The sequence below is a fragment of the Oryx dammah genome, unplaced genomic scaffold (genome assembly GCF_014754425.2).
Source record: "Oryx dammah isolate SB20612 unplaced genomic scaffold, SCBI_Odam_1.1 HiC_scaffold_14, whole genome shotgun sequence".
NCBI classification, from domain to species: Eukaryota; Metazoa; Chordata; class Mammalia; order Artiodactyla; family Bovidae; genus Oryx; species Oryx dammah.
The window spans coordinates 45,153,044-45,178,678 of NW_024070198.1; the positions used below are offsets into that span (position 1 = coordinate 45,153,044).

Sequence of the window (25,635 nt, forward strand, 5' to 3'; positions counted from 1 at the left end):
CTGGAGTGACCTGCCATTCCCTTCTCCAGCAGATCTTCCCAACAGGGATCGAACCTGGGTCTCACGCATTGCAGGCAGATTCTTTACTGTCTGAGCCACCAGGGTAGTGATTTTACTTCCTCATTATTAAAGAAGTACATGTTTCTGAGCTCCTCTCCGTAATGAGGGCAGGCAGCCTGTAAGAGGATTGCAAGCGTGTGTGGACTTTGTGATCAGATTGCCTGCGTTCACATCCTACCTCTGTGACCTGCTAACTCAGTGGCCTCCGCTAAGGTACCCTCCAGGCTTCAGTTTCTCCAGCTGCCCTTTTCTTCTTGCCAAGATTACATTGCCTGCAGATTGATGCATGTGTGATACTGAGGTCTGCACTCAGCATTTAATGCACATTCAATGAATGTTAGGCCTGTCTCTTCATTTTTGTTGAAGATTTCGTAGAAAAATAGCAGATGAGACCTTGTCCTCGTTGAGGAAGGTATTATCATGTCAAATACATGCTGAAAGAAAATTGGTGAAAAGAAGATAGATTCAGATCAAATACTGAAAGGGTTTAAATAGGGAGCTTCCCCCGAGAGGCTCTCAGATCACCGTGCAGGGAATACCCTGGACATGCTGCCCCGCGGCTCCTCTGGCCACTCTCCACACTGTGTGCTCATTGCCTGGTTCCTTCTAGGCTTGCTTATTTTCTGTGGTCCTTCCTTGAGATGAGAGGGCTTTGATCATGGCCCTGTTGTTTTTCTGTTGCTGCTGCCTAGAACAAGGCCTTCAAGCCAGTTCATATATGAACTGAGAACTTCCAAATGTTCAAGCTGGGTTTAATAAAAACAGAGGAACCAAAGAGAAAATTGCCAACATTTGTTGGATCATAGACAAAACAAGAGAATTCCAGAAAAACCTCTACGTCTACATCATTGACTACGGGAAAGCCTTTGACTGTGTGGATCACAACAAAGTGTGGAAAATTTTTAAAGAGATGGGAATACCAGACCACCTTGGCTGTCTCCTGAGTGTGCGGGTCAAGAAGCAACAATGAGAAACAGACATGGAAAAATGGACTGGTTCAGAATCAGCAAAGGAGTATGTATATTGTCACCCTGCTTATTTAAATTCTATGCAGAGTTCATCATGCGAAATGCCAGGTTGGATGAATCACTTCCCTGGTGGCTCAGCTGGTAAGGAATCCGCCTGCAATGCAGGAGACCCCCATTCGATCCCTGGGTCAGAAGGATCTCCTGCAGAAGGGATAGGCTATCTACTCTGGTATTCTTGAACTTCCTGGTGGCTCAGCTGGTAAAGAGTTAGCGTGCAATGCAGGAGATCTGGGTTCGATCCCTGGGTCTGGAAGATACCCTGGAGAAGGGAACGGCTACCCACTCCAGTATTCTGGCCTGGAGAAATCCATGGACTGTTTAGTTCATGGGGTCACAAAGAGTTGGACATGACTGAGCAACTTTCACAGGAATCACAGGCTGGAATCAAGATTACTAAGAGAAATATCAACAACCTCAGATATGCAGATGACACAACCCTAATGGCAGAAAGTGAAGAGGAACTAAAGAGTCTCTTGATGAAGGTGAGAGAAAGTGAAAAAGGTGGCTAGAAACTCAACATTGAAAAAACTAAGATCATGGTACCTGGTCCCATCACTTCATGGCAGATAGAAGGGCAAAAAGTGGAAGCATTGGCAGATTTTATTTCCTCGGGCTCCAAAATCACTGCAGATGGTGACTGCAGCCATAAAATTAAAAGACCCTTGCTCCTTGGAAGGAAAGCTGTGACTAACCTAGACAGCAGATTAAAAAGCAAAGATAACACTTGCCAACAAAGTTCTGTATAGTCAAAGCTGTGGTTTTTCCAGTAGTCATGTATAGATTTGAGAGTTAATCCATAAAGAATGCTGACAGCCAAAGAATTGTTGCTTTCTAAAGTGGTGCTGGAGAGGACTCTTGAGAATCCCTGGACTGCAAGGATATCAAAAAAGTCAATACTAAAGGAAATCAATCCTGAATAGTCACTGGAAGGACTAATGCTGAAGCTGAAGCTCCAGTGCTTTGACCATCTGATGAGAAGAGCTGACTCTTTGGAAAAGACTCTGATGCGGGGGAAGGTTGAAGGCAAAAGGAGAAGGTCGTGGTAGCGGATGAAATGGTCGGGTGGCATCATCGGCTCAGTGAGCATGAATGTGAACAAACTCTGGGAGATAGTGCGGGACCGAGGTGCCTGGTCTGCCAGTCCACGGAGTGGCAAGGATTCAGGAATGAACAACAACAGCAAAACAGGGCTTGGCTCATGGTGCGTATTTATTGAATGTTCACGTCCAGCACGTCTTTCCCTGGGGAGCAGTGCAGAGAAGAAAGCATGGCGTGCATGTCGGGTTCCCTTGCTCTAAGGGAGGGGACGTCCTGTGTTTGCGTGGGGGAAGGTGGCCTTCTCTCCCTGTCTAGGCTCTGAGTGGGTTGATCATGGGGTAGGGAGGACCTGTCTTTAAGGAGAAGTAACAGAAGGAGAGAAGGAAGATGGTGAGAGACTTGAGGTACAGAGGGTCATCTGTGAGCAGTTGTGTAAAATTAAGGTCGTGGTCTTTTTGCTTTTGATTTTATTATTTCCCTGTTTTGTGGAAAGAAGAAGTTCCACAAGGGACAGTTCAAGGTGGCTCTTTGTTAAAATTACGGAGAAACTTGAACATACAGGAAAATGAGAGAGTGTGATAACGAATGCCTATGTTTTTTTTCCTCACTGGGCTTCAGATGCTAGTAAGTCATAGTCCTAGTTTTTATCTCTGTGCCTGTTCCCTAGATGTTTTTATTTTTAAATATATTTTATTGAAATATAGTTGACTTACGGCGTTGTTCATTACTGCTGTACAGCCAAGTGATTCAGTTACACACACACACACAAACACACACACACAGACACACACACACACACACACACTACATTTGCTGCTGTTCAGTCGCTCAGTCGTGTCTGACTCTTTGTGACCCCACGGGCTGCAGCACGCCAGGGTCCTCTGTCCTTCACTGTCTTTTTCATGTTCTTTTCTATTATGGTTTATTCCCAGGATATTGCATATAGTTCCCTGTGCTATGCAGTGGGACTTTGTAGTTGATCCAGTCTATGTCTAATAGCTTGCATCTGCTCATCCCAAATTCATCCCAACTAATCCCAATCCGTTCCTCCCCCTACCCTACCCCAGATAGGCTCAGGCAAATCCTAGCTTTCACAGCGTTTTGGGAGCGTGGCTTTTCAAATGTGAGCTTGTAGTCAGAGGAGAGGGCATTGTTTCACAAGAGGAAGGAGGTGCGGAGGGGCTGATCCCTATGCTGATGTCAGGAGCCCACCTGGGCTGTTCCGGCTCCTGGTCCCTGGCTGAGGGGAAGGGCTCGGGCTCTTTATCCTGCCCTGTGTGGACAGCTGGGGAATGGGCAGGCATGGCTCCAGGCATTGTCTAGAGATGTGATCTGACTGCTTGGAAGCTGGTTAAATAGATTACGTGCTTCACAAAAAGGTAACTCTTCCAAATAATCTGGGGCATGGAGTGAGCAGACTTTTAAATCAAGTTAAAATAGAAGGAAAGGTCAAAGCTTCATCCTTCGTATATTTGTAGCTTTGTTCCCGTGTGATTACATAGTTGCCCACCTATCTGACAAAAGCTATGAAGATTAAAGCTTCGATCCTATTATAGAAATGAAAGGTTTCAGTGTAATTAAATTAACATAAACACAAGGGCACCATGGTTTGGGATTTATGCTGACAAAAATATTTCACATTAATGTTATAGAAACTGGAATAAAAGAAATCAAGCTGAGATAGCATTGACTTAAATTTGTCAAGCACATTGGGCATACTTGCAAACAGCTGAAGTGGGAGACATTCTATTACCCACCTGGGCTCCTTTCTGCTGTGCTTCTGCACCTGAGACCTGAGGAAAGCTCATTCCAGTAACACTGAATTTCCTTGCCTTTCAGGGTCTAGTTTTTCTATATTCTCATATTGAAAGTGACAAAAGTAACTGACAGATTTTCTTTCAGTTCAGTTCAGTTCAGTCGCTCAATCATGTCCGGCTCTTTGCGACCCCATGATCTGTAGCACACCAGGCTTCCCTGTCCATCACCAACTCCTGAAGCTGGCTCCAACTCACATTCCTTGAGTCAGTGATGCCGTCCAACCATCTCATCCTCTGTCTTCCCCTTCTCCTCCCACCTTCAATCTTTCCCAGCATCAGGGTTTTTTCTGAAAAGTCAGTTCTTCACATCAGGTGACCAAAATATTAGAGCTTCAACTTCAGCATCAGTCCTTCCAATGAATATTCAGGACTGATTTCCTTTAGGATTGACTGGTTGGATCTCCTTGCAGTCTAAGGGACTCTCAAGAGCCTTCTTCAACAGCACAGTTCAAAAGCATCCCTTCTTTGGCGCTCAGCTTTCTTTATGGTCCAGCTCTCACATTCATACATGACTACAGGAAAAACCATAGCTTTGACTAGACAGAAGTTTGTCAGCAAAGTAATGTCTCTGCTTTTAAATATACTGTTTAGGTTTGTCATAGCTTTTCTTCCAAGGAGCAAGTGTCTTTTAATTTCATGGCTGCAGTTACCATCTGCAGTGCTTTTGGAGCCCAAGAAAGTGAAGTCTGTCAGTGTTTTCATTGTTCACCCATCTATTTGCCATGAAGTGATGGGACCAGATGCCATGATCTTAATTTTTTGAATGTTGAATTTTAAGTCAGTTTTTTCACTCTCCTCTTTCGCTTTCATCAAGAGACTCTTTAGTTCCTCTTCACTTTCTGCTGTAAGGGTGGTGTTATCTGCATATCTGATGTTATTGATATCTCTCCCAACAATCTTGATTCTAGTTTATGCTTCATCCAGTCTGGCGTTTCTCATGATGTACTCTGCTTATAAGTTAAATAAGCAGGGTGACAGTGTACAGCCTTGACGTACTCCTTCCCCAATTTGGAATCAGTCTATTGTTCCATGTTTGGTTCTAACTGTTGATACTTGACCTACATACATATTTCTCAGGAGGCACGTAAGGCAGTCTGTTATTCCTGTCTCTCTAAAAATTTTCCACAGTTTGTTGTGGTCCATAGAGTCAAAGGCTTTGGTGTAATCAATAAAGCAGAAGTGGATATTTTCCTGGAATTCTCTTGCTTTTTCTGTGATCCAGTGGATGCTGGCAATTTGATCTCTTTGCCTTTTCTAAATCCAGCTTGAATATCTGGAAGTTCTTGGTTCACGTACTGTTAAAGCCTCGCTTGGAGAATTTTGAGCATTAGTTGTTGTCATTTGAGATGAGTGCAATTGTGTAGTAGTTTGAACATTCTTTGGCATTGCCTTTCTTTGGGATTGGAATGGAAAGTGACCTTTTCTAGTCCTGTGGCCCCTGCTGAGTTTTCCAAATTTATTGGCGTTTTGAGTGCAGCACTTTCACAGCATCACCTTTTAGGATTTGAGATAGCTCAGCTGGAATTCCATCACCTCCACTAGTTTTGCTCATAGTGATGCTTTGTAACACCAACTTGACTTCACATTCCAGGATGTCTGGCTCTAGGTGAGTGATCACACCATCGTGGTTATCTGGATCGTGAAGCTCTTTTTTGTACAGTTCTTCTGTGTATTCTTGCCAGCTCTTCTTAATCTCTTCTGCTTCTGTGAGGTCCAGACCGTTTCTATGCTTCGTTGTGCCCTTTCAGCTTTGCATGAAATGTTACCTTGGTATATCTGATTTTCTTGAAGATATCTCAAGTCTTTTCCATTGTATTGTTTTCCTCTATATCTTTGCATTGAGTCCTTAGAAAGCCTTTCTTATCTCTCCTTGACATTCTCTGAAACTCTGCATTCAGATGGAAATATCTTTCCTTTTCTCCTTTGCCTTTTGCTTCTCTTCATTTCTTAGCTATTTGTAAGGCCTGCTGAGACAGCATGGTCCACTGGAGAAGGGAACGGTAAACCACTTCAGTACTCTTGCTTTGAGAACCCCATGAACAGTATTTCCTTTAGAACTTAAATATACTTACCTTGTGTCATAAGTTGTTTTTGCAGGGTAGTAAGGTTTGGAGAATAAAGATTTGGAGACTTAGTGGCAACACTGTCTCTTTCCAGTCTTGATAGTAGTTTGGTTTAGTACTCTTGGTGAATTACTTTGGTTTTAGCTTACTGTTCATTGGGACCCCTTTGTTTGTTTTTATTTCTTCCCCTGATGTTTGCCATCTAGCAGTGAGGAGGAATGGAAAATGTGTCATTTCCTCATTCTCTGGCCATTCCTGTGGCTCTGCCCTTCAATATAACGAATAGGCTCTTTTTAGACAGTGTTCATCAGCCTCATCAAACCTCATTTGTCTTCCATTTTTGAACAATACAGAGCTTCTTTAAAATGTAGGCCTAGAGAGCTTAAAAATTATTTCCCTCATTCTTATTTTCAGGTGATTGAGTCTTCCAGTTATCAAGCAGAGGTGAGAACATTAGTTACAGCAACCCTTGAAAATCTGAGGGCAAAGACTCAGATGCCTAGTGGGACTCCTAGTAGGAATTATTGGTTCAGACTTCTAGACTGTTTTCATCGTCATTCCATCCAAAATAGAAAATTTATATTTCTAAAAATTTACTCTGTTAATCAGTTTGTCATGCTTTAAATCATAGAAAGGGAAACTGTGTGTTTAATACAGACCTGTAGTAAAATATACCTTCTTGATGCTTTGGATCCATAAACAAATCTCAAAAGGAATTTCTCTTCATTGAAAGGGATCCTAAAACCAGCAGTACTCTGTCGTAGCTTTGTTAACTTGACGGATGTTACACAGAAAGAAAAATTGGGGTTGTAATGTTGTATGTGGCAGTTACTTAATGTACCACTTGTGTAGCTTTCTGGAATACTTTAATTAGATAGTTGTGCTGAAGACTTCTAATGAACATTACCAGCTGTGAAACCCAAAGACTAATTTCTTAAATAATAATGATGGAATATAAACATAATTTTCTCCATTTTTTCATGCCCTGAGAAAATTTTAATCTTTATCTGTAACATAGTGTACTTTTTTTCATCCCTAATTCAGTATGTCACTCTATAGCTTTCATTGTATGTGTTTTTGAAAACATCACTTGTTAAAACAGGGCAGCCTTTTAGAAGTGGTTTAATGAATCTGGGAGGGTGAACTCAATTTCAGTTTCTTAATTATATCCATTTAAATTCCATTATAATTTGTCGAGCACCTAGCATGTGCTCAGGACTGTTGGTGAGCAAATTTGAGTCCTCTGAGAGGCTTCAGAGCCATTTAAAAATATTTAATTGGAAAAGAGTAATTTTCTTAATTTACAGATAACCACCCAGGAGTTAACTGGCAAGTTGTACTTGGTAAGCGGCATCCCAGGCAGGGAGCTGTCCACCACCATGGTGCTGATTAAGGACTTTCCTTGTTACAGATCCATTACCTACTCTTAAGCTGATTCACATCCACTGTATGAGTAATGCATTCTGAAAACTGCATTCACTTCAGATGCCATATGAACAAGATAAAATACAAGTATGTGAATAAATAAGCACTTACATAAATGAAACATAGGCCATGTAGCGCGTTGTGCATGTGTGCTTATGGAGTTTTCCTAGCCTTCTCTCTCTCTGTGTGATTAAATTGGTGGCGTCAAGTTCCTCAGGGTGTAGTTGGTCTACCCTTTATTGATATTGTATCGGTTCTCTGTTCTGCGCTCCCCTCTGAGTGAACTTCTGTTCCTGTTGCTTGATATTATTGGCACAGGGAGCAGTCTTAGAAGAGGCCGACTTGATTGTCCCTTATCGAGTCATGCTCACGCTGGCGCTAGGACTCTGAGTCTCCCCAGTTCATGGTCCCTCGTGTTGCCTGCAGAAACTTGCCTGGGATAGTTGGAGGGTCCTCAGCTCAGCCTGTAGTCTCCTGGGTTCTCTTTTGAGATGCTATTTTTTTTTTTTTTCTGTTGCATAAACTCCTCCCTGAGGGCATAGTCCTTCCCTCAAGATGGAGGGGACAGACCATAAGGTTTAGACATTGTTTTTTAACCATATAGCTCATCACTGGGACAACTAGTAGACGAGTGTGTGCTGGGCTGCACAGGCCAAGACCTATATTCTTGGTTCCCTTCACACACTTGGGTAAATGAATGCACACAACTCCCCAGCCCCATTTTTCAGTCTTTGCTTCCTCATCTTCCACACAGTACGGTTCTGCCCAAGGACTGGCAAGCCTATAACATTCCTCTTAAAGGTCCTGAGACACCTCCTTGATGCATTTCTATCCAGAGAACAAATTCCTGGTCTGACCAGTACTTTGCACACTGTCTTCCCTGGCATTTTGCTTGAGTCTTACTAATATTTTCATCTGCCTTTTTTTTTTTTTTTTGGTCTGCTTTTAAATGGGACTCATTTGAGATTTTTCTCCATCATTTGACAAGGTATTTCTTATTATAATCTGAATTTGCTGAAGAATTGATGCTTTTAAATTGTGGTTCTGGCGAAGACTCTTGGACTTCAAGGAGATCAAACCAGTCGATCCTAAATGAAATCACCTCTGAGTACTCATTGGAAGGATTGTTGCCTACCTCGTATGAAGAGCTGACTCATTGGAAAAGACCCTGATGCTGGGGAAGATTTAAGGCAGAAGGAGAAGGGAGCAGCAGAGGATAAGATGGTTAAATAGTATCACCAACTCAATGGACATGAACTTGGGCAGCTCCAGGAGATGTTGGAAGACAGGGAAGCCTAGTGTGCTGCAGTCCATGGGATTGCTAAGAGTCAGGCATGACTTAGTGACTGACAACAACATAATATTAATGAACGGTTACTCTCTATGATTACACTTCTCCAAACTGAAGGATACAAAATATCTGCTACACCTCTCCCTTCTTTAAAAGATGACACACTTTTTACGAGGCCCTTTGGCTTCAGCCAGAAGACATATCTTTGACCAACTTCTTTTTCTCTTGTTCTACAATCTATATCTTGCCCTGTTCCCTTCCAGTTTTCAAGATACTTCTAATTGCTCTGTCACTCTCTCAATTAAAGTTCTGTGACATTGGGTACCTCAGAGCTGACAGGCAGATTATCTTATTTCCGATTATTTCAGCACTTGGCCAAGTGGTGCTGAGAATCCTCTGACCAGAATACTTACAAAGGGACTGCCTGTTGGTAGGAATAGAAACACAGAGCAGGGCAGTTGTATTTACTCCATTTCACAGACCAAGATCTAAAGTTCAGAAAGGGAAACTGATATACTTAGGGTTACTTGATGTGAATTTACCCTGCTGGTACTGCTAATGATCACTTAGTTAAAGTGAATTAAAATGATTCTTTGAAAAAGTTAATCTACATTAGACATGTAAAGTTACCTGAATCACACATGTTTACACACGTTTACATGCACAGTCATCTGGCTTCGGGATCAGACATCTCATTCTAGTTCAGCTGCTGCCTGGTCCCTACACTGGCTGCTTGTCCCTACGTCTATACAGCTGGGACATGAATAGATTGCTCCTGTGATCCCTTCCATTGCTGGCTCTGTGTTCCGCATTTCTGGCCCTGGAAGATTTGTATAGAGGGAGAGAGTTATTTGAACAAATTGAATCATGTGGGTACAGAGTTCTTAGGTTGTTGAAAAATCGGATGATTGTCTGAAAAAGATGGATAGCAAAGCATCCCCCGTTTATATGACTCTTGCTGTTTAATTCTCATTAAAAGTATTCGTCTGGATCTTAGTTCTGTGTAACAGGCTCAAGGTTATTAAACGCACTTTATGGATCATTTGTTTAATGTGACCAAACTAAAAATTAAGAAGCACATTATTCAGTGTTCATAAAATGAATGTTTTAAACAGACAGATTCATTCTCGTATTTGCATCCTGCTTTGATGTAGAGCTGTAATGGAGTTATAGACGGATATTCTCCTTGGACATTTATAAGCTGATGATGCCTGTTGAATACCTTTTATAAAGATTAATATTTTTTGCTCTGTGCCCATTACCAGAGCATTAATCATCATGGCCTCAGCCTGCACAGCTGAGAATGAGCAGATGTCAAATTATTGCTGTCTGTAATCAAAGTGGATCGCACTGGGGAAACGGGTGTGGAAGGCTCGCTGGTGTGCTGCAGGGCTCTGATCCCCACGGCTCATTTGCGAGGGGTCTGGGCCCGGGGCTGCCTGCGCCTTCCTGGCTGTCTGGGCGGGGCTGTCAGCACTCACTCTGTGCATGGCAGGGAAAAGACAGGACAGCTGTGCTGCCGGGTTGCGGCTCGCTCGTAGGTCAGCTCTGTGCCTTGACGCAGACTAGCAGGCATTGATGAGGCCTGCAGTCACGTCTGTGACTGAAGACCGTCCGCCAGGAGAAAGCTGTGGCCTTGACTCTCCTTCCAGAGATGAACACTAGTTCATTAAAATGAGAAATCACACAGGAGGCCTCCAACATCTGCTTCCTAGCACACTCCCAGACTGCGCTGTCCAACAGAGATAGAATGCCAGCTACATACACAATTTATAATTTTATACAGTCCACAGTAAAAAAAAAAAAAAGTACAAGACAGTTGGTGAAATTAATTTTAATAATATATTTCATCTGAAATATGTCAACACGATATTGATCTAAATATTACAAATGGCATGTTTCACACTCTTTTTGTTTGTTTGTTTTGTTTTTTTTCCATAGGAACTCTCTAAAATCCAGTGTGGTTTTTCCATGTATATCATATCTCAGTTTGAATGCTGAATTTTCATCACAGACTCTTGATCTCTATTTTTCACATTTAATAAAATTCACCACAGGAAAGGAGATTCATATATACATGCTGTTCTGTTGTTCCAAATAGTTGTTTGCAAGAACTGAATCAGGTGTTCATTGTTTTACATTTAAGTTAAAAAGTTAAATGTAAAAATTTACATGAAATTAACTAAAGTTAAAAATTCTACTCATCAGTGGAACAGGCGTATTTCAAGGGCTCACTGGCTACCCTATTGACTAACAAACTCTAAGACAGGAGTTTTTGCTGTGTACTTTGTTGGAAAAGCTGACTTTGCAGAATAATATTATTTCCGTTATAGTTATTGACAGCTACCCTTGACTGAGTGCTGACTACTTGCCAGATACACACATTACATCATTTGATTCTCACAGTAAGCCTGAAGGGTTAACAGTAGCATGCCTGTTTAAAGAGAAGGACAATTAAGCCTTCAAGAGTTGAAGTAACTTGCCCAAGATTCAAGGCAAAGAGTGAGACAGGTAGATATTATTATTTTCTTATGTGCATGGGTAAACAGAACTTTAATCAGACCAAAAGGCTTTTCCAAAATTGATTAGACTGTTAGTCCCAAACTCCCAATTTATCCCTCCCCTCTTCCTTCCCTTTGTCAACTATAAATTTGTTTTCTATGTCTGTGACTCTTGGGATTAACAGAAGCACACTTTCATATATAAAATAGATGAACAGCAAGAACCTACTGTATAACACAAGGAACTATAGTCAATATCTTATAATAACCTATAATGGAAAAGAATCTGAAAAATGTTTATAGATATATGTATACTGAATCACTTTGCTGTACACCTGAAACTAACACATTATTGTAAACCAACTCTTGTTCAGTTCAGTCGCTCAGTTGTGTCCAACTCTTTGTGACCCTATGGGCTGCAGAACACAAGGCTTCTCTGTCCATCACCACCTCCTGGAGCTTGCTCAAACTCACGTCCATTGAGTCGGTGATGCTGGGCAACCATCTCATCCCCTTCTCCTCCTGCCTTCAGTGCTTTCCAGCATCAGGGTCTTTTCTAAGGAGTCAGTTCTTTGCATCAGGTGGCCAAAGTATTAGAGCTTCAGCATCAGTCCTTCTAATGAATATTCAGGGTTGATTTTGTTTAGGACTGACTCGTTTGATCTCCTTGTAGTCCAACAGATTCTCAAGAATCTTCTCCAAGACCACAGTTCAAAAGCATCAATTCTTCAGTGCTCAGCTTTCTTTATGGTCCAACTCTCACATCCATACATGACTACTGGAAAAACTATAGCTTTGACTAAACAGACCTTTGTCGGCAAAGTAATGTCTCTGCTTTTTAATATGCTCTCTAGTTTGGTCATAGCTTTCCTTCCAAGGAGCAGGTGTCTTTTGACTTCATGTTTGCAGTCACCATCTGCAGTGATGTTGGAGCCCAAGGAAATAAAATCTGTCACTGTTTTCATTATTTCCCCATTTATTTGCCATGAATTGATGGGACCAGATGCCATGATCTTAGTTTTTTGAATGTTGAGCTTTAAGCCAGCTTTTTCACTCTCCTCTTTCACCTTCATCAAGAGGCTCTTTAGTTCCTCTTTGCTTTATGTCAGAAGGCTGGTGTCATCTGCATATCTGAAGTTATTGATATTTCTCCTGTCAATCTTTATTCCAGCATGTGTTTCATCCAGCCTGGCATTTCACATGATGTATTCTGCTTATACGTTAAATAAATAAACTGGTAATGGAAGTAAAGTCCGGTGCTGTAAAGAACAATATTGTATAGGAACCGGTAATATTAGGTCCATGAATCAAGGTAAATTGGAAGTGGTGCAACAGGAAATAGCAAGAGTGAGCATTGACACTTTAGGAATCAGTGAACTAAAATGAACTGGAACGGGCAAATTTAATTCAGATGACTGTTATATCTACTACCGTGGGCAAGAATCCTTTAGGAGAAATGGAGTAGCCATCATAGTCAACAAAAGAGCTAAAAATGCAGTTCTTGGGTGCAATCTCAAAAACAACAGAATGATCTCTGTTCGTTTCCAAGGCAAGCCATTTGGTATCACAGTAATCCAAGTCTATGCCCAACCACTAATGCCGAAGAAGCTGAAGTTGAACGGTTCTATGAAGACCTACCTATAAGACCTAGAATTAACACCAAAAAAAGATGTCCTTTTCATCATAGGGGACTTAACTCTACTTTAGTGAAAAAGCAAACAAACAAAATGAAATAGACTGACCCAGGTTCCTAGGCTTCAGTTATGCGCTGGTCACAGCTTTTTTCCATGTGTTGATCTGTGGGTAGTTGGCTTAAAATGTGTTTTCTTGATTTCAGTGTGTGTTTGGTTGGTTGGTTTTCTTTTTTTCCTTTGAATGGGGAGATTGTCAGCTTCCCAGGACATCCATTCTGAACCAAGTGGGACTATAGGCACTGATCTTGCTGTAGAAATGGTATTCTATTCATGGAGAAGGTTACTGGGGTCACCGATTTGAGACACTCAGAATATGACAGCGGATTCCTCTTCCTTGACTGCCAGATAATGTCTGATGCTTTAGTTGCAAGTGTGACTGTATGGGTGGGTATGTGTGTGTGTGTGTGTATGTGGGTGTGGGTGGGTGGGTGCGTGAGTGGTTGTGTGGGGGGTACCTTCCTCTATTTTCCTAATGTTTTGTTTTGACTTAGAAAATTTTTCAGGATCTTTAGTGTTATTGCAAACTTGGTCCCACCACTTCTTGAGAAAGCTGAAAGGAGCGTGTGTAAATGCAGAGTCAGTGGTGTCCTTTGTAAAATAAGGTTAATTTTGCTTTGGGTGGGGAGCGCTGCTGGGTCGCTGTGGCAGCACCAGGAGGCAGACCTGCTTCTCACTGCAGACCCTTTCCTGTAAGCCTCTGCACCTGTAGTTAGAGAACCCAGATCAACATTCCCGTGTGTGAACACATGCGCGCGCACACACACAGACACAGACACATACACGCACACACACACGCACATGCACGCACACATGCACACACACACATAGACACATACACACGCAGACACGCACACACACATACACATGCGCGTGCGTGCGCGCGCGCACACACACACACACACACACACGCGCAAGTGCTTGTGCACGTGAGCCCGAGCACTGCTGTTGGGATTGTCTTGAACACTGTTCAGTGCAACTGAGTCCCCAGAGAGGCAGATGGGAGCTTGCAATGACGGCTTTGCCCCGATGTCTTCTGAGGATGGGACAGGGTGGCCCTTGGCTGCACGTCCTTGCTCACCACCTCAAACAAGCAGAGCACTGGGTTCAACCATGCAGAAGACTGTGGACTGAAGTCCTGTGCAGCTGTCGTGCTGGGAAGAGAGCACTTCTCCCCCTGAGCACATGCATGCCTGCTCACACATGCCCACACATGTGCAGGAAGTCACAGGCACGTGTGCTCACTCACACACACACTTACACACACACACACTCACACTCACACACAAACTCACACACACACACTTGCACACACTTCCACTGTCAGGTCTTAGTGCGTGTGCGGGGGCCCCTCCCCTGGCTGAGAGCCAGACCCCTCCTCTGACAGAGACTGTTCCAGAGAGACAAGGTCCCAGAGCCACTCTTAGGTCCCAGCAGTCTGTGACTGGCACCGGAAGCCCACCTGTCCCAGGTCTGTCAGGGGCCTGGGCTGGGGCCTGCCAGTCACGGGTCACCAGGAATGTGGATCAGTTGAGCTTGGGCTGCTTCTGGCTGTGGTCCTCACAGCCACTGCGGGACCTGGGACGTTGCTCTTCTTCGTGGGGAGGCCTGGGTCGTGCTTTTGAAAGTGCAGCCGCCCTGTGACCCCCTGTCCTTGGAGGCCTGCAGGAGATACCTGGTGTGGTCCATGCGCCTGCACGGAAGCCCCGGGCGTGTGGCTGCTCCCTCCTGGTGAGCTGGTCCTGTGATGGGCGTGTGGTCCGGGGCCTGTGCTGGTCCTCTGGACAGGAGTGTTGCGCCCTCCCAAAGTCCTGCTCATGTGGTCTTGTTCCATCCTCTCGGTGAGGTAGGCTTATCCCCATGGCCCCCTTTATCTTGACCAGCCAGAGGTGGGCGGCAGTGATAAGGTTAGAACCACACTTATCCTGTGGATGTTGAAAACATCCCGTGTGTATTTCATAGTATCTCTCGATACTGTGGACCCATGAAGGGTTATAACAAATGGATTTTTATGTTCTCAGAAACTAACAGGATGAAAGTCTTTAAACATGACAAAATGGCAGCAAAGTGTCCAAAATTTGGTCCTTTTTCTTCAAAAGAGGCTGGGTAGTAAACAAGGAAAGCTATCACAGAGCTCTGGGCGGGGTGGCAGGTGGGCGTTCACAGCTGGAGCCAGGAATGGTTGACGGCATCTCTCCCAGCAGAAGGTGGACAGGGCGGCCATCCCGTCCCTCACCCTGGAGTGATTCTGACAGATGACACCAGCACAGTCGATTATTTGGAGGACGGCGAAGTCCACCCACCCCCGCCTGTCTGGCCTGACAGATACATGGGGCCATACGGCGTGGACTGCGGCCAGGGCCTCTGGGTCGCCAGATCCCGAGGAGCCCTTTCAGCCATCTCTGAGCCCAGACCTGTGTTCCTCTGAGTTTCTAGGATCATTGTGGGTACAGCCCTGCTGCCTCGTTGGCCTGGCAAGTCCACCCGGCCTGCTGCTGCTGTGGGGTCCCTCCCACGCTTGGCTTTGCTCAGCCTCCGAGGTCATGTTTTCCGTGGTCGTGTGGTCAGCACCTGTCTCTGCCTGCTCAGCTTCTCATGGCTCTTCCTTCTCCAGCTGCTTGGAAATTAGACTTACCTCCAGAGCGGTGGTGGCAGTGACGCCGGGGACGACCGAGTGGCCGGGGAGGCTGAGGGCTCATCTCCTGAGGTTGGACGCACTGGTGATGTGTCTCAGGTGGTAGGGAAGGGGGACTCCAGCTGGAGATGCTCCACTTGGACCTTGAGGATGAACGCGGGCAGGGCTGGACTCAGACGGCTTGGCCGAGGGCCCTGCCCTGCCCCTTGGTTTCTGGGAGCTGGAGTGTAGCTCTACACTGGATGTCGGGTTGCAGTTAAGGTCAGCAGAGCTACTGCAGGCTGGTGCGACTTGCGAACTTCAGGATTTTGTAGTAAGATGTTGGATTTGGGATGCCTGTGGAGTTCGTGTATGCAATGGGTCAGGATTTTGGGCAGCTGCACTTTCAGGATGAATTCACTGCCATGAGGTCATCTTGCGGCCTGTCCCTTGGACTGGCTTTGTCCTGGGGATGCCTGTGCCCTCTCCTACGCTGGAGGCCCATCTCAGCTTTGGAGCGCTTCTGTCGTGAGTTCAAGGGGTGGTGGCATTTGGGGCAGATGCTCTCTGCGGGGCTGGGTGTTCACCACGGACGTTGTAGGAAGGGCTGGGTAGCAAGGGGACGGAATTGTGTGATGGCCCATGACGTCCAGGAGCCACGACGAGGAGAGCCTGTCCTGGTCCCCATGCCAGAGCGCCTTCTCCTTGTGCTGCGCTCTCACGCCCTGCCCTCCTGCGATTCCTGACATCATAGTCAGCCAAGCCGGCCCGACCGCTGCCCAGAAGATGCTCAGCCCTTTAGCATCTCTGACTTACCTCTGCCTAAGTATTTGTTGGGTTCCCTGGTGGCTCAGTGGTAAAGAACCCACCTGGCAGTGCAGGAGAGGCAGGTTTGATCCCTGTCCTGGGAAGATGCCCTGGAGGAAGAAATGGCAGCCCACTCCAGTGTTCTTGCCTGGGAGGTCCCGTGAACATAGGAGCCTGGTGGGTTATAGTCCACAGGGTCCCCAGGAGTTGGACACAGCTTAGTGACTGAGCATGCACGCAAGGATGGATTCCTGTAATGGTGACATCTGCAAGCAAATCCATATATTCATATATTCTTTGGGGAAAACTCCATTTGGAAAAACGGAGTTGTTGTCAGTTCCTTTTCTGTGGATTAAATCAAAATGGAGCTTGAAAAAGCCTTAGCATGAGCTTCCTACGTGCAGCCCCCTGGGAAGTGGAGGAGCAGAAGGATATGGGCGGTTCTGCATCTCCCTGTCTGACCTACCTCTCTCCTCCATCCTGCGGTCTTCTTTACCACACGTGTGTGCTAGTCACTTAGTGGTGTCCGACTCTTTGCGACCTGGTGGGCTGTAGCCTGCCAGGCTCCTCTGTCCATGGGATTTCCCAGGCAAGAATACTAGAGTGGGTTGCCGTTCCCTTCTCCAAGGCATCTTCCCCACCCCGGGATCAAACCCAAGTCTGCTGCCGGCAGATTCTGTACCACCTGAGCCACCAGGGAAGCCCCTACTTCTTGGCAAAATCTCCTAAGCAGGTCTCTGCCTACTTCCAGGAATGTTTCCAATGTTGCAGGCTCATTTGTTTCCTTTATGTTAAAAAATAACTCAGGAAACATTAATGCAAAGACATGCTTGTGTGCATCATTAACACCGGAAGTCCTGAAATGTAACATTCTAAAAACAAGCGCAAGATATGTAATGTTTCCAAGCTCTGCTGTCTCTTCTCTCGTGTTCCACATTTTAAAGGGAACGACAGTGGCTGAGCTTGTTTCACCATCAGAACTGCTGTTGTCAGCAGATCGCTCACGTTGGAGGGTGGGTGTGCTGGAGCTCAGTGGGATTCCCCAACAGGAAGAGACAGTTAGTAATCAACATTTCATCTCCAATCTTATTTGTGTCTAGTTCGTTTTTTTTCTTTTTTTTTCTGAGCATCCTTTCCATGGTCCTATCTGAAAAACAAATGAAAACCCAAATTATCTTTGACCCTGAAACGCCAGCATCCCTTCCTTTCCGAGCTGTGCTCCCAGAGCTGTGTCTGCGCTCCTGGTTTTGTCTTCTCATCCCACTCCAGGAAGCTGGCCTGAACAGGACTCTGTGTGCTCCTAGTCGCCACGTCCCAGGGCTGTATGTTTTGGATCCGATCTTGCCACACCCAGGCCACCTGCCCTCCCTCGATTTGGGTGATGTCACTCATCTCTGCCTCATCCCACGTTGCTGCTTGCTCCATCTCCTGTTCTAATACCAACTCCTGACTGCCGCTCACAGTACTCCCTTCTCATTCTCCATACTTCTCCTTAATGGTCTTACTCACACCCTTGGCATTTCTTACCGTCTAAGAGCTGTTGCTTCTTTGGTCCATGGGACTGCAGATCTCTAAGGTCTAGACGCCTACCAAGTAGAGCTACTTGTATACCCAATAGGCAACTCAAACGCAACTCGTCCAAAACTCAACCCTGGTCCTTTTCTCCTCCCTTAGATTCCCTTCTGTTCCCAGGTTCCTCTCCTGGGAAGGTGTCACATCCTGCCATGGGTGACTCATCAAGGGCTCACGTTGGACTGGGTGTCATGTTTGACTCTCGTTTAGCTCCTGGCCTCCTCTCCGTTTATCATCAGCCACTGTGTTCAGCCTGCCTCCAATGTGGTTTTGGTCAGGGCCTCTTCTTTCAAACTTACCACTGGAGCAGGAGGTCAGTTCAGTTTAGTTGCTCAGTCATGTCTGACTCTTTGTGACTCCTGTGGACTACAGCATGCCAGGCTTCCGTGTCCATCGCCAACTCCTGGAGCTTGCTGATTTCCATCGAGTTGGTGATGCCATCCAACCATCTCATCTTCTGTCATCAGCAGGAGGTCAGGCTTTTCCTAGTTTTTGCTTGGACTATTGCAGTAGCTAACTAGCCAGTTCTGTGCCTCCCATCTGCACTGCCCTACCTGGATGCCATCACAGAGGCTCTCTCTGGCCTCTTGTGTTACCACATCCCTTCCCCATCAGCTTCTTCCAATTCTCCATCCGTTTCCATCTCATCCATCACGTTCAGAATGAAACCTGACTTCCTGTCCGCTATTTTATTCTGCTTCTCCTCTTCCCACCCTCCTGAACTTTGCCTGTGGCTCTGTGAATATGTCATTTACTCCCATCTCCCTGAATTTGTGCCTAAGATTGCCCACCCTATTTGGGAGGTTCTAATGCTTCTTCCCAGCAGGTGAATGCACTGTGTCCTGAAGGGGGCCTTCCTTTCACCTCCAGGGTCAATGCCTGCTCCCCACTGCTCCCTCCTTCATTAGCCCAGGGGTCTAGGAGGCCAGGGAGGGTAGCGGGGGCTGCTCTTAACCAGTATCTATGTCGCATCATAAGATCAAGTACCTGTCCAGAGCATCTCACCTGTTCCAGGCCCAGGCCTTCATGCCTAATCTTGCAGGTGGACATTGAGCCTAAAACCTGTGACTAACTAGTGCCAGTGTGTCCATGTTAGAGATGAGGAAACCTAGGCTTGTAGAGTTAACCAGCTTAGCCCAAGATTACCCTGCACGGAAAACAGCAGAATTTAAACCCACACAACCTCACTCCAGAGCCTGAGCTCTCAGCCCTCTGCAGACTGTCCTCTGCATGTGTGAACCCAGCAGAAAGTTGTCCCTGACCAAGTAAACATTAAGTGTGGAAATTAGTGAGTTGTGAACTGGCCAAGCTCAGGAACGTCTGGGAGGTGTATGGAAGCAGAAAGGAACCATGCTCTGGTCCTCCTAGGAAACAAAAAGAATAGTTGAAATTCAAATCATTTGTATTTTAACACGTATTCCTTTTAAATGGGCCAATCAGTAAATTCACAGTTCAGCACAGAAAATTGGTTAAACTCGCTGCAGGCTTGTTTGTGTTTGTATCGACGTGCATACCATGGGATATATGCGATTGTGTGTCTGTGTGCATGTGTTTGTTAACTGTCATCTTATGTTTATATGGTGACAACACAGACATGTGTGCATATGTGAGTATGTGTGTGTAAATTGTCTGATAAGAAAACAAGTGATTTTTGCCAGGTCAGCTGGTCTGACCCCCTCCAGATGTCAGTTTCACATTGCAGAGAGTGTTAGTGCAACGTGCCCTGTTTCAAGCTAGGAAAACAAGCTTCTGGCAAACAGAGTTGCGTCTCGGTGGGTCTCCTGCTGACTGGTAACCTGGTGTCCCCTGCAGACTGCAGAGAGATCCTGCTTCCCATGATGACGGATCAGCTCAAGTACCATCTGGAGAGACAGGAAGATCTGGAGGCCTGCTGCCAACTGCTCAGCAACATCCTTGAGGTTCTGTACCGGAAGGACGTGGTGAGTAACCGTGGGGCTGCCTCCATGGACCCCGCAGCAAGCGTGGGCCTGTGATCCTCCTGAGATCTGGCCTCGATGGATCGAATCACGTTTGATTCATTTAAAAGAGAACAGCCTGAATTTTAAGGGTTGCCCTTTCTTTTTCTTTGGGCCTTCCCTGGTGGCTCTAATGATAAAGTGTCTGCCTGCAATACGGGAGACCCTGGTTCAATCCTTTGGGTCAGGAAGATCCCCTGGAGAAGGGAAGGGCAACCCACTCCAGTATTCTTGCCTGGAGAATCCCATGGGCAGAGGAGTGAGTGTGGCGGGCTGTAGTCCATGAGGTCACAAAGAGTCAGGGACGACTGAGCGACTAACACCTTTCTCTTTTTCTCTGTAGAGCTGCATGCTCAAATTATTTTTTTATTAATGTATAAAGCTTGATGGGGCTTCCCTAGTGGTGAAGAATCCTCCTGGCAATGCAGGAGGTGTAGGCACATGTGTTTGATCCCTTGGCCGGGAGGATCGCCTGGAGGAGGAAATGGCAGCCCACTCCAGTCTTCTTGCCTGGGAAATCCTATGGACGGAGGAGCCTGGTGGGCTGCAGTCCATGGGGGCGCACAGAGTCAGACACGACTGAGCGCGCAGAGGATGATGATTGTATTATCACGTGTGTCTTTCCACGTTAAAGACACTGTTTTGTTTCCTGTGACTTCTCAGCTCAGTGACTCCCAAGACTGAGATTTGATATTTAAGGTCAGAGGCTTTGATGTTAAAAATTAGAAATAAACAGAGGGCGGCTAATTGCCTACTTTCTTTCAATCATTATCTTTAATAAATCATACTTAGTATTATTATTTTATAATGAGCATTGTTGTTGTTGCTTTAAGTCAGTGGTGCTTCTGAGAATTTTGAGAGCAGTTCTCTGCCCCTTTTTGCAGGTTCCTTTCTGTGCAGGCAGCTTTTTCCTGTGCTTTCTTTGCTGTTTCTTTTTTACATGGTCTCTTCTTTTGCATTTCTCAATTGTATGCTTATTCCTCTGCCCTTTTGGTCTTAATAAAAAGCTGGCGCAAGCACATGTGGAGACAGCTGACTCTCTCCCTCCCGCCCCCATTGCACCTGCCATACACATTTGTGTACGCACATGTGTGTGCACAGGTGGAGTCACTGGTTCTCCAGGTGTGTCTGGACAGCCGCTCAGAGCCGCGTCTGTCTCTGTCTCTAGCAGTGGCTAGATGAATCAAGGTTTTTCAGTTAGTAGGGCTTGTTCTTAGCTTTCCCCCATGCGACTCTCGACAAGTCCCCAGTCCAAACACATGCACACGCACACACACACATGTGCCTGTCCTGCCCACTTTTTTGCTGCACCTGCTTGTCTTCTCAGAGTCTGGGTGATGCGCTTGAAAAGAGAATTACAGTAAGTTAGTTAACTGCGACTGTGGCTATGTCCACCCTCCCCAGGCTTTGTCTCTGAAAGCTCTTGCCAGCCTTAACCAAAGGCCAGCCTTCAATCATCCCAGTCCAGCCTTTTGAAAAATGCTCAACATCGCTCCTTATGCTGCTGCTGCTGCTGCCGCCGCTAAGTCGCTTCAGTCGTGTCCGACTCTGTGCGACCCCGTAGACGGCAGCCCACCAGGCTACCCCGTCCCTGGGATTCTCCAGGCAAGAACACTGGAGTGGGTTGCCATTTCCTTCTCCAATGCAGGAAAGTGAAAGGTGAAAGTGAAGTTGGTCAGTTGTGCCCGACCCTCAGCGACCCCATGGACTGCAGCCTTCCAGGCTCCTCCATCCATGGGATTTTCCAGCCAAGAGTACTATAGTGGGGTGCCATTGCCTTCTCCTTGCTCATTATGAAAGAAATGCAAATCAAAACTACAATGAAGTTATTCCTTCACTTCAATCATCAGAATGGCCATCATCGAGAAATCTACAAACAGCAAATCCTGGGGAGGATTTGGAGAAAGGGGAACCCTCTTACAGGGTTGGTGGGGATGTAAATTGATACAGCCACTAGGGAGAACAGTATGGAGAGTTCTTTAAAACTAAGAATGAAACTAAGAATGAAACTACCATATGACCCAACAACCCCACTATTGGGCATATACTCTGAGAAAACCATAATTTAAAAAGACATGTACTCCCAAGTGCATTGTGGCACTATTTACAATAGCTAGACCATGGGGGTAACCTAGATGTCCACTGACAGGTGAATGGATAAAGAGGCTGTGGTGTGTGTACATATATATATAATGGAATATTGTTCAGCCATAAAAAGGGACACATTTGAATTAGTTCTAGTGAGGTGGATGGACTTGGAATCTGTTACAGAGAGTGATAGTCGGAAATGGGAAAAACACATATCGTATATTAACGCATGAGGATGGAATCTAGAAAAAATGGTACTACTTGCAGGGCAATGAAACTACTTGCAGGGCAAGAATAGAGACACAGACATAGAGCACAGATTCGTGGACACAGCAGGGGAAGGAGAGGAGTGGGACACATAGAAGGAGTAGCGTGGAAACCTACACATTAGTGGGAATTGGCTGCATGACCCAGGGAGCTCAAACTGGGCTGTGTGACAGCCTAGAGGGGTGGGATGGGATGGGAGGTGGGAGGGAGGGTCAAGCGGGAGGTGACATATGTTTACATGGCTGATTCACCTTGTTGCTTGGCAAAACCCGACACAATATTGTAAATCAACTAGCCTCCAAGTAAAAACAGAAAAGAGTGGGGAAAAAAAAAAAGATTGTACTTGAAAAGTTGTAAGGCCAAGCCTTATAGAGGAGGCAGTGCCTGCCTGGCCTGTGCAGACTGCCTGGAAAACCTGTTTAAACACGTACAGAATTCATGAAGAAGAATCAACAGTCCCATCACACACGAGACGAAGGAGCACATGTTTACTGACTGGAGATGCTCCGGCATGCTGCATTTTCGGGGTTATGCTAAGGTGATATTTAAACATTCGATTCTATGCAAGCATACACATTACTGGGATCTGACTTGCAGCGTGAGCTATTTGGTTGTTAGCTGCTGGCCCTCTGTGTACAAATGGGCAAGTGTCTTTCCAAAGCTAATTGGTGAGCTAATCAGGGATCATAAACATTATATTGTTTAAACAGATTTGCTTTTATTTTTAAGGTTTGCTTCAATTAAATTACTGTGATTATATAACATTACCATTAATGGGCTATAATTAATAAAATGCCTTGAGTTTTCTTTGTGAAGGCTTTTGCCTATGACAAGGGCCATTTTTCATCTCGTTAAGGGCTGTAATTGATTTACTCTTTACAGGGTAAATGGGTTCCGTGACAGCCGCGGGGCTGGAATGGTAATGACTGTCTTAGCTGTTGGTTTACATGCGTGTCTCTCCTGCAGGGGCCGACGCAGAGGCACGTCCAGATCATCATGGAGAAGCTTCTCCGGACAGTGAACCGAACCGTCATTTCCATGGGGCGGGACTCAGAACTCATCGTAAGTGTTCAGTGACACACGCATGGGGGTCTCATCGTGGCTGAGAGCATCTTTCCCAGGAAAGTCGTTTACTCTCAAGCTTGAAAACCCACATGGTCCTCTTGCAGTTGCCTTTTGAAACTATAGCAAGCAGTTGCGATGCATTTATTTACAGCCTAGTAGGTTAAGTGGGCTCATTTTCCATGATTCTAGAAGCAAGCGTCAAAGGTGAAAAGCAGGCACACCCACGTTTTGCAGACGGAGGATTTGGGTCTAGTTTTGTCGTTGCTAGCTTCTAGCAAAGGGTGTTTGTTTTCTTCTAAGTTCCCACACTCCAGGCAGTTGCTTTCTATGTATTTACACTTAAGATCCCATTAATAAAATTTTATGAAGGGCCTTAAAAAGTAATTGGGCACTCCGAGTTAGCTATTTTCCGTCTTCTCTAATGTTCTGTAGATGTTCCTCTTACATGGATGCAAAGCGTGGGATCTATTCTTTTCCTCCAGGTTTTTACCAATAGCGTTGGTGGTCTTTCACGTTTCACGCTGTGGCACTTTCTCCCAGAGTTTGCCACCATCACGATTGTTAGATTTGGTTTCATGGGCAAAAGATGCGTTTGTAGGTCTCATTTAATTTCTTTCATTTCTGGTATGTATTACCATTTAACTAAGTTGGGTGGATCCTATTTCAAAAAAGTCACTTTCCTAATCAAGGAACAAGAAAAATCCAGTTAGAGTTTTCACTGGCAGTCAGACTAGGCACACTGGTCTCCCTTGGGTGAGTTTAGCTCTGTCTGCATAGGCTGGGTGTGGATCAGGTATGGTGACCCATCGTTTTCCTTCAGACATAAAGCAGGAGTGTATCATCATTCCTGTGGGCTTGTGTTGCTTTCTGTGGCTGCATCACAGTGAGGGATGTGGCGTGTGGCTTTGGAGGCATCACAGAGAATAATCATTGCCTTTGTGTGTTTCCATGCGGTACAATTGTCTAGTTTATGTTTCTGAGTTTTAGCCCATGTTCTGTGCCGGTTTTCCTTTCTAAGGTACATCTCTTTTCGGTTTATGCTTTACCATGTTTAAATTAAGGATTTTTCCTTGTAAATTGATGTTATTTACCATGGACTCTTCCATTATCCTGTAAACCTCACTTGCTTCTTCATGCTCCTCATTGTTACTCTTCTTCTCTGTAATCTGGAAATGCCTTTGTCCAGGTCAGTGGAGAGGGAGCCCCGTGGAGGAAGACTTGGGGTGGCTGCAGAGGCACCCCAGGGCCCCAGTGTTCCTGTCTCCTTGGGGTTGTGCCCTGGGTGCCGCGGGATACTCTGTCATAGTGGAACTCAGGGGGGCTTTAAGTAGAATGAAGGATGTGTGGCTAGAAGCTGACCTGAGTTTGGTGTCATTGTGCTGAGACCATTGTGGGAGTGACATTCTGGCCATCATGGAGTCACAGTGAGTGTGCAATGGCCAGTCTTGGTGGGCAGATGGGGGAGGTGGCTGGCGTGGTGGCCAGTGAGCGGGTGAGACAGTCCTGTCTCCAGGTGGCAGTGTGTTCACTCAGATCAAAGCCCACTGGCCAGCAGTTACACTGGGGAGAGGAGGGCGGGGAGGACAATCAGAGCAGTTTGGACGGGACCTTGGGATGTGGTGAGATTGTAAGACGTGCTCACAGCTCAAGCTGAGAATCTAGACTGGACCTTGCAGGCAGAGCATGGTGACTTTTCTCAGAACGTGTGGTCCAGGGGGCCTTTGGGAAATTCCCCGTGTCTCAGGCATAGTGATAACAGTGATAATACATAGCTGCTCCTCCTCTGTGTGCTCAGTTCAGTTCAGTTCAGTCGCTCAGTCAGGTCTGGCTCTTTGCGACCCAATCGACTGCAGCATGCCAGGGCTCCCTGTCTATCACCAACTCCCGGAGTTTACTCAAACTCATGTCCATAGAGTTGGTGATGACATCCAACCATCTCATCCTCTGTCGTTCCCTTCTCCTCCTGCCTTCAATCTTTCCCAGCATCAGGGTCTTTTCCAGTGAGTCAGTTCTTTGCATCTGTGTGTGCTGGGACCTGGTTAATGCATGGAAGAGCCTCGCTTAATCCTCCCCTTCCCTGTGCAGAAATGCTCTGCAGGGAGGTGGGAAGTGGCCCCAGACCCATAGCTGGCACGGCGGGGCTCGTGGGGAGCCCTGGTTGGGCACCAGAGCTGGCGTTCTTTGGTCTCTTCTGGAAGACTGAGATCTGTGATCCTTGTCTCAGCGGTGGACCAGAAGGTCCCCAGGAGGACTCTGAGTTCCTCCTGGATCCGCATCCTTGTTTGGCAGGGAGCTACCCACGGCAGTAAACACTTTGGTGTTTGCTGCCTTC

General features: G+C 45.8%; 1 protein-coding gene across 2 annotated transcripts in view; it reads left to right on the plus strand.

The window, feature by feature from the left end:
- The window catches only part of DOCK1 (dedicator of cytokinesis 1), a 561,005-nt gene that overhangs the window by 188,783 nt on the left and 346,587 nt on the right, over window positions 1-25,635 (plus strand). For both annotated transcript variants that reach the window (XM_040254437.1, XM_040254438.1), the window contains exons 26-27: window positions 19,720-19,847; window positions 23,205-23,300. In XM_040254437.1, coding sequence (XP_040110371.1) covers window positions 19,720-19,847; window positions 23,205-23,300 — 224 coding nt within the window. The remainder of the gene's footprint in view (window positions 1-19,719; window positions 19,848-23,204; window positions 23,301-25,635) is intronic.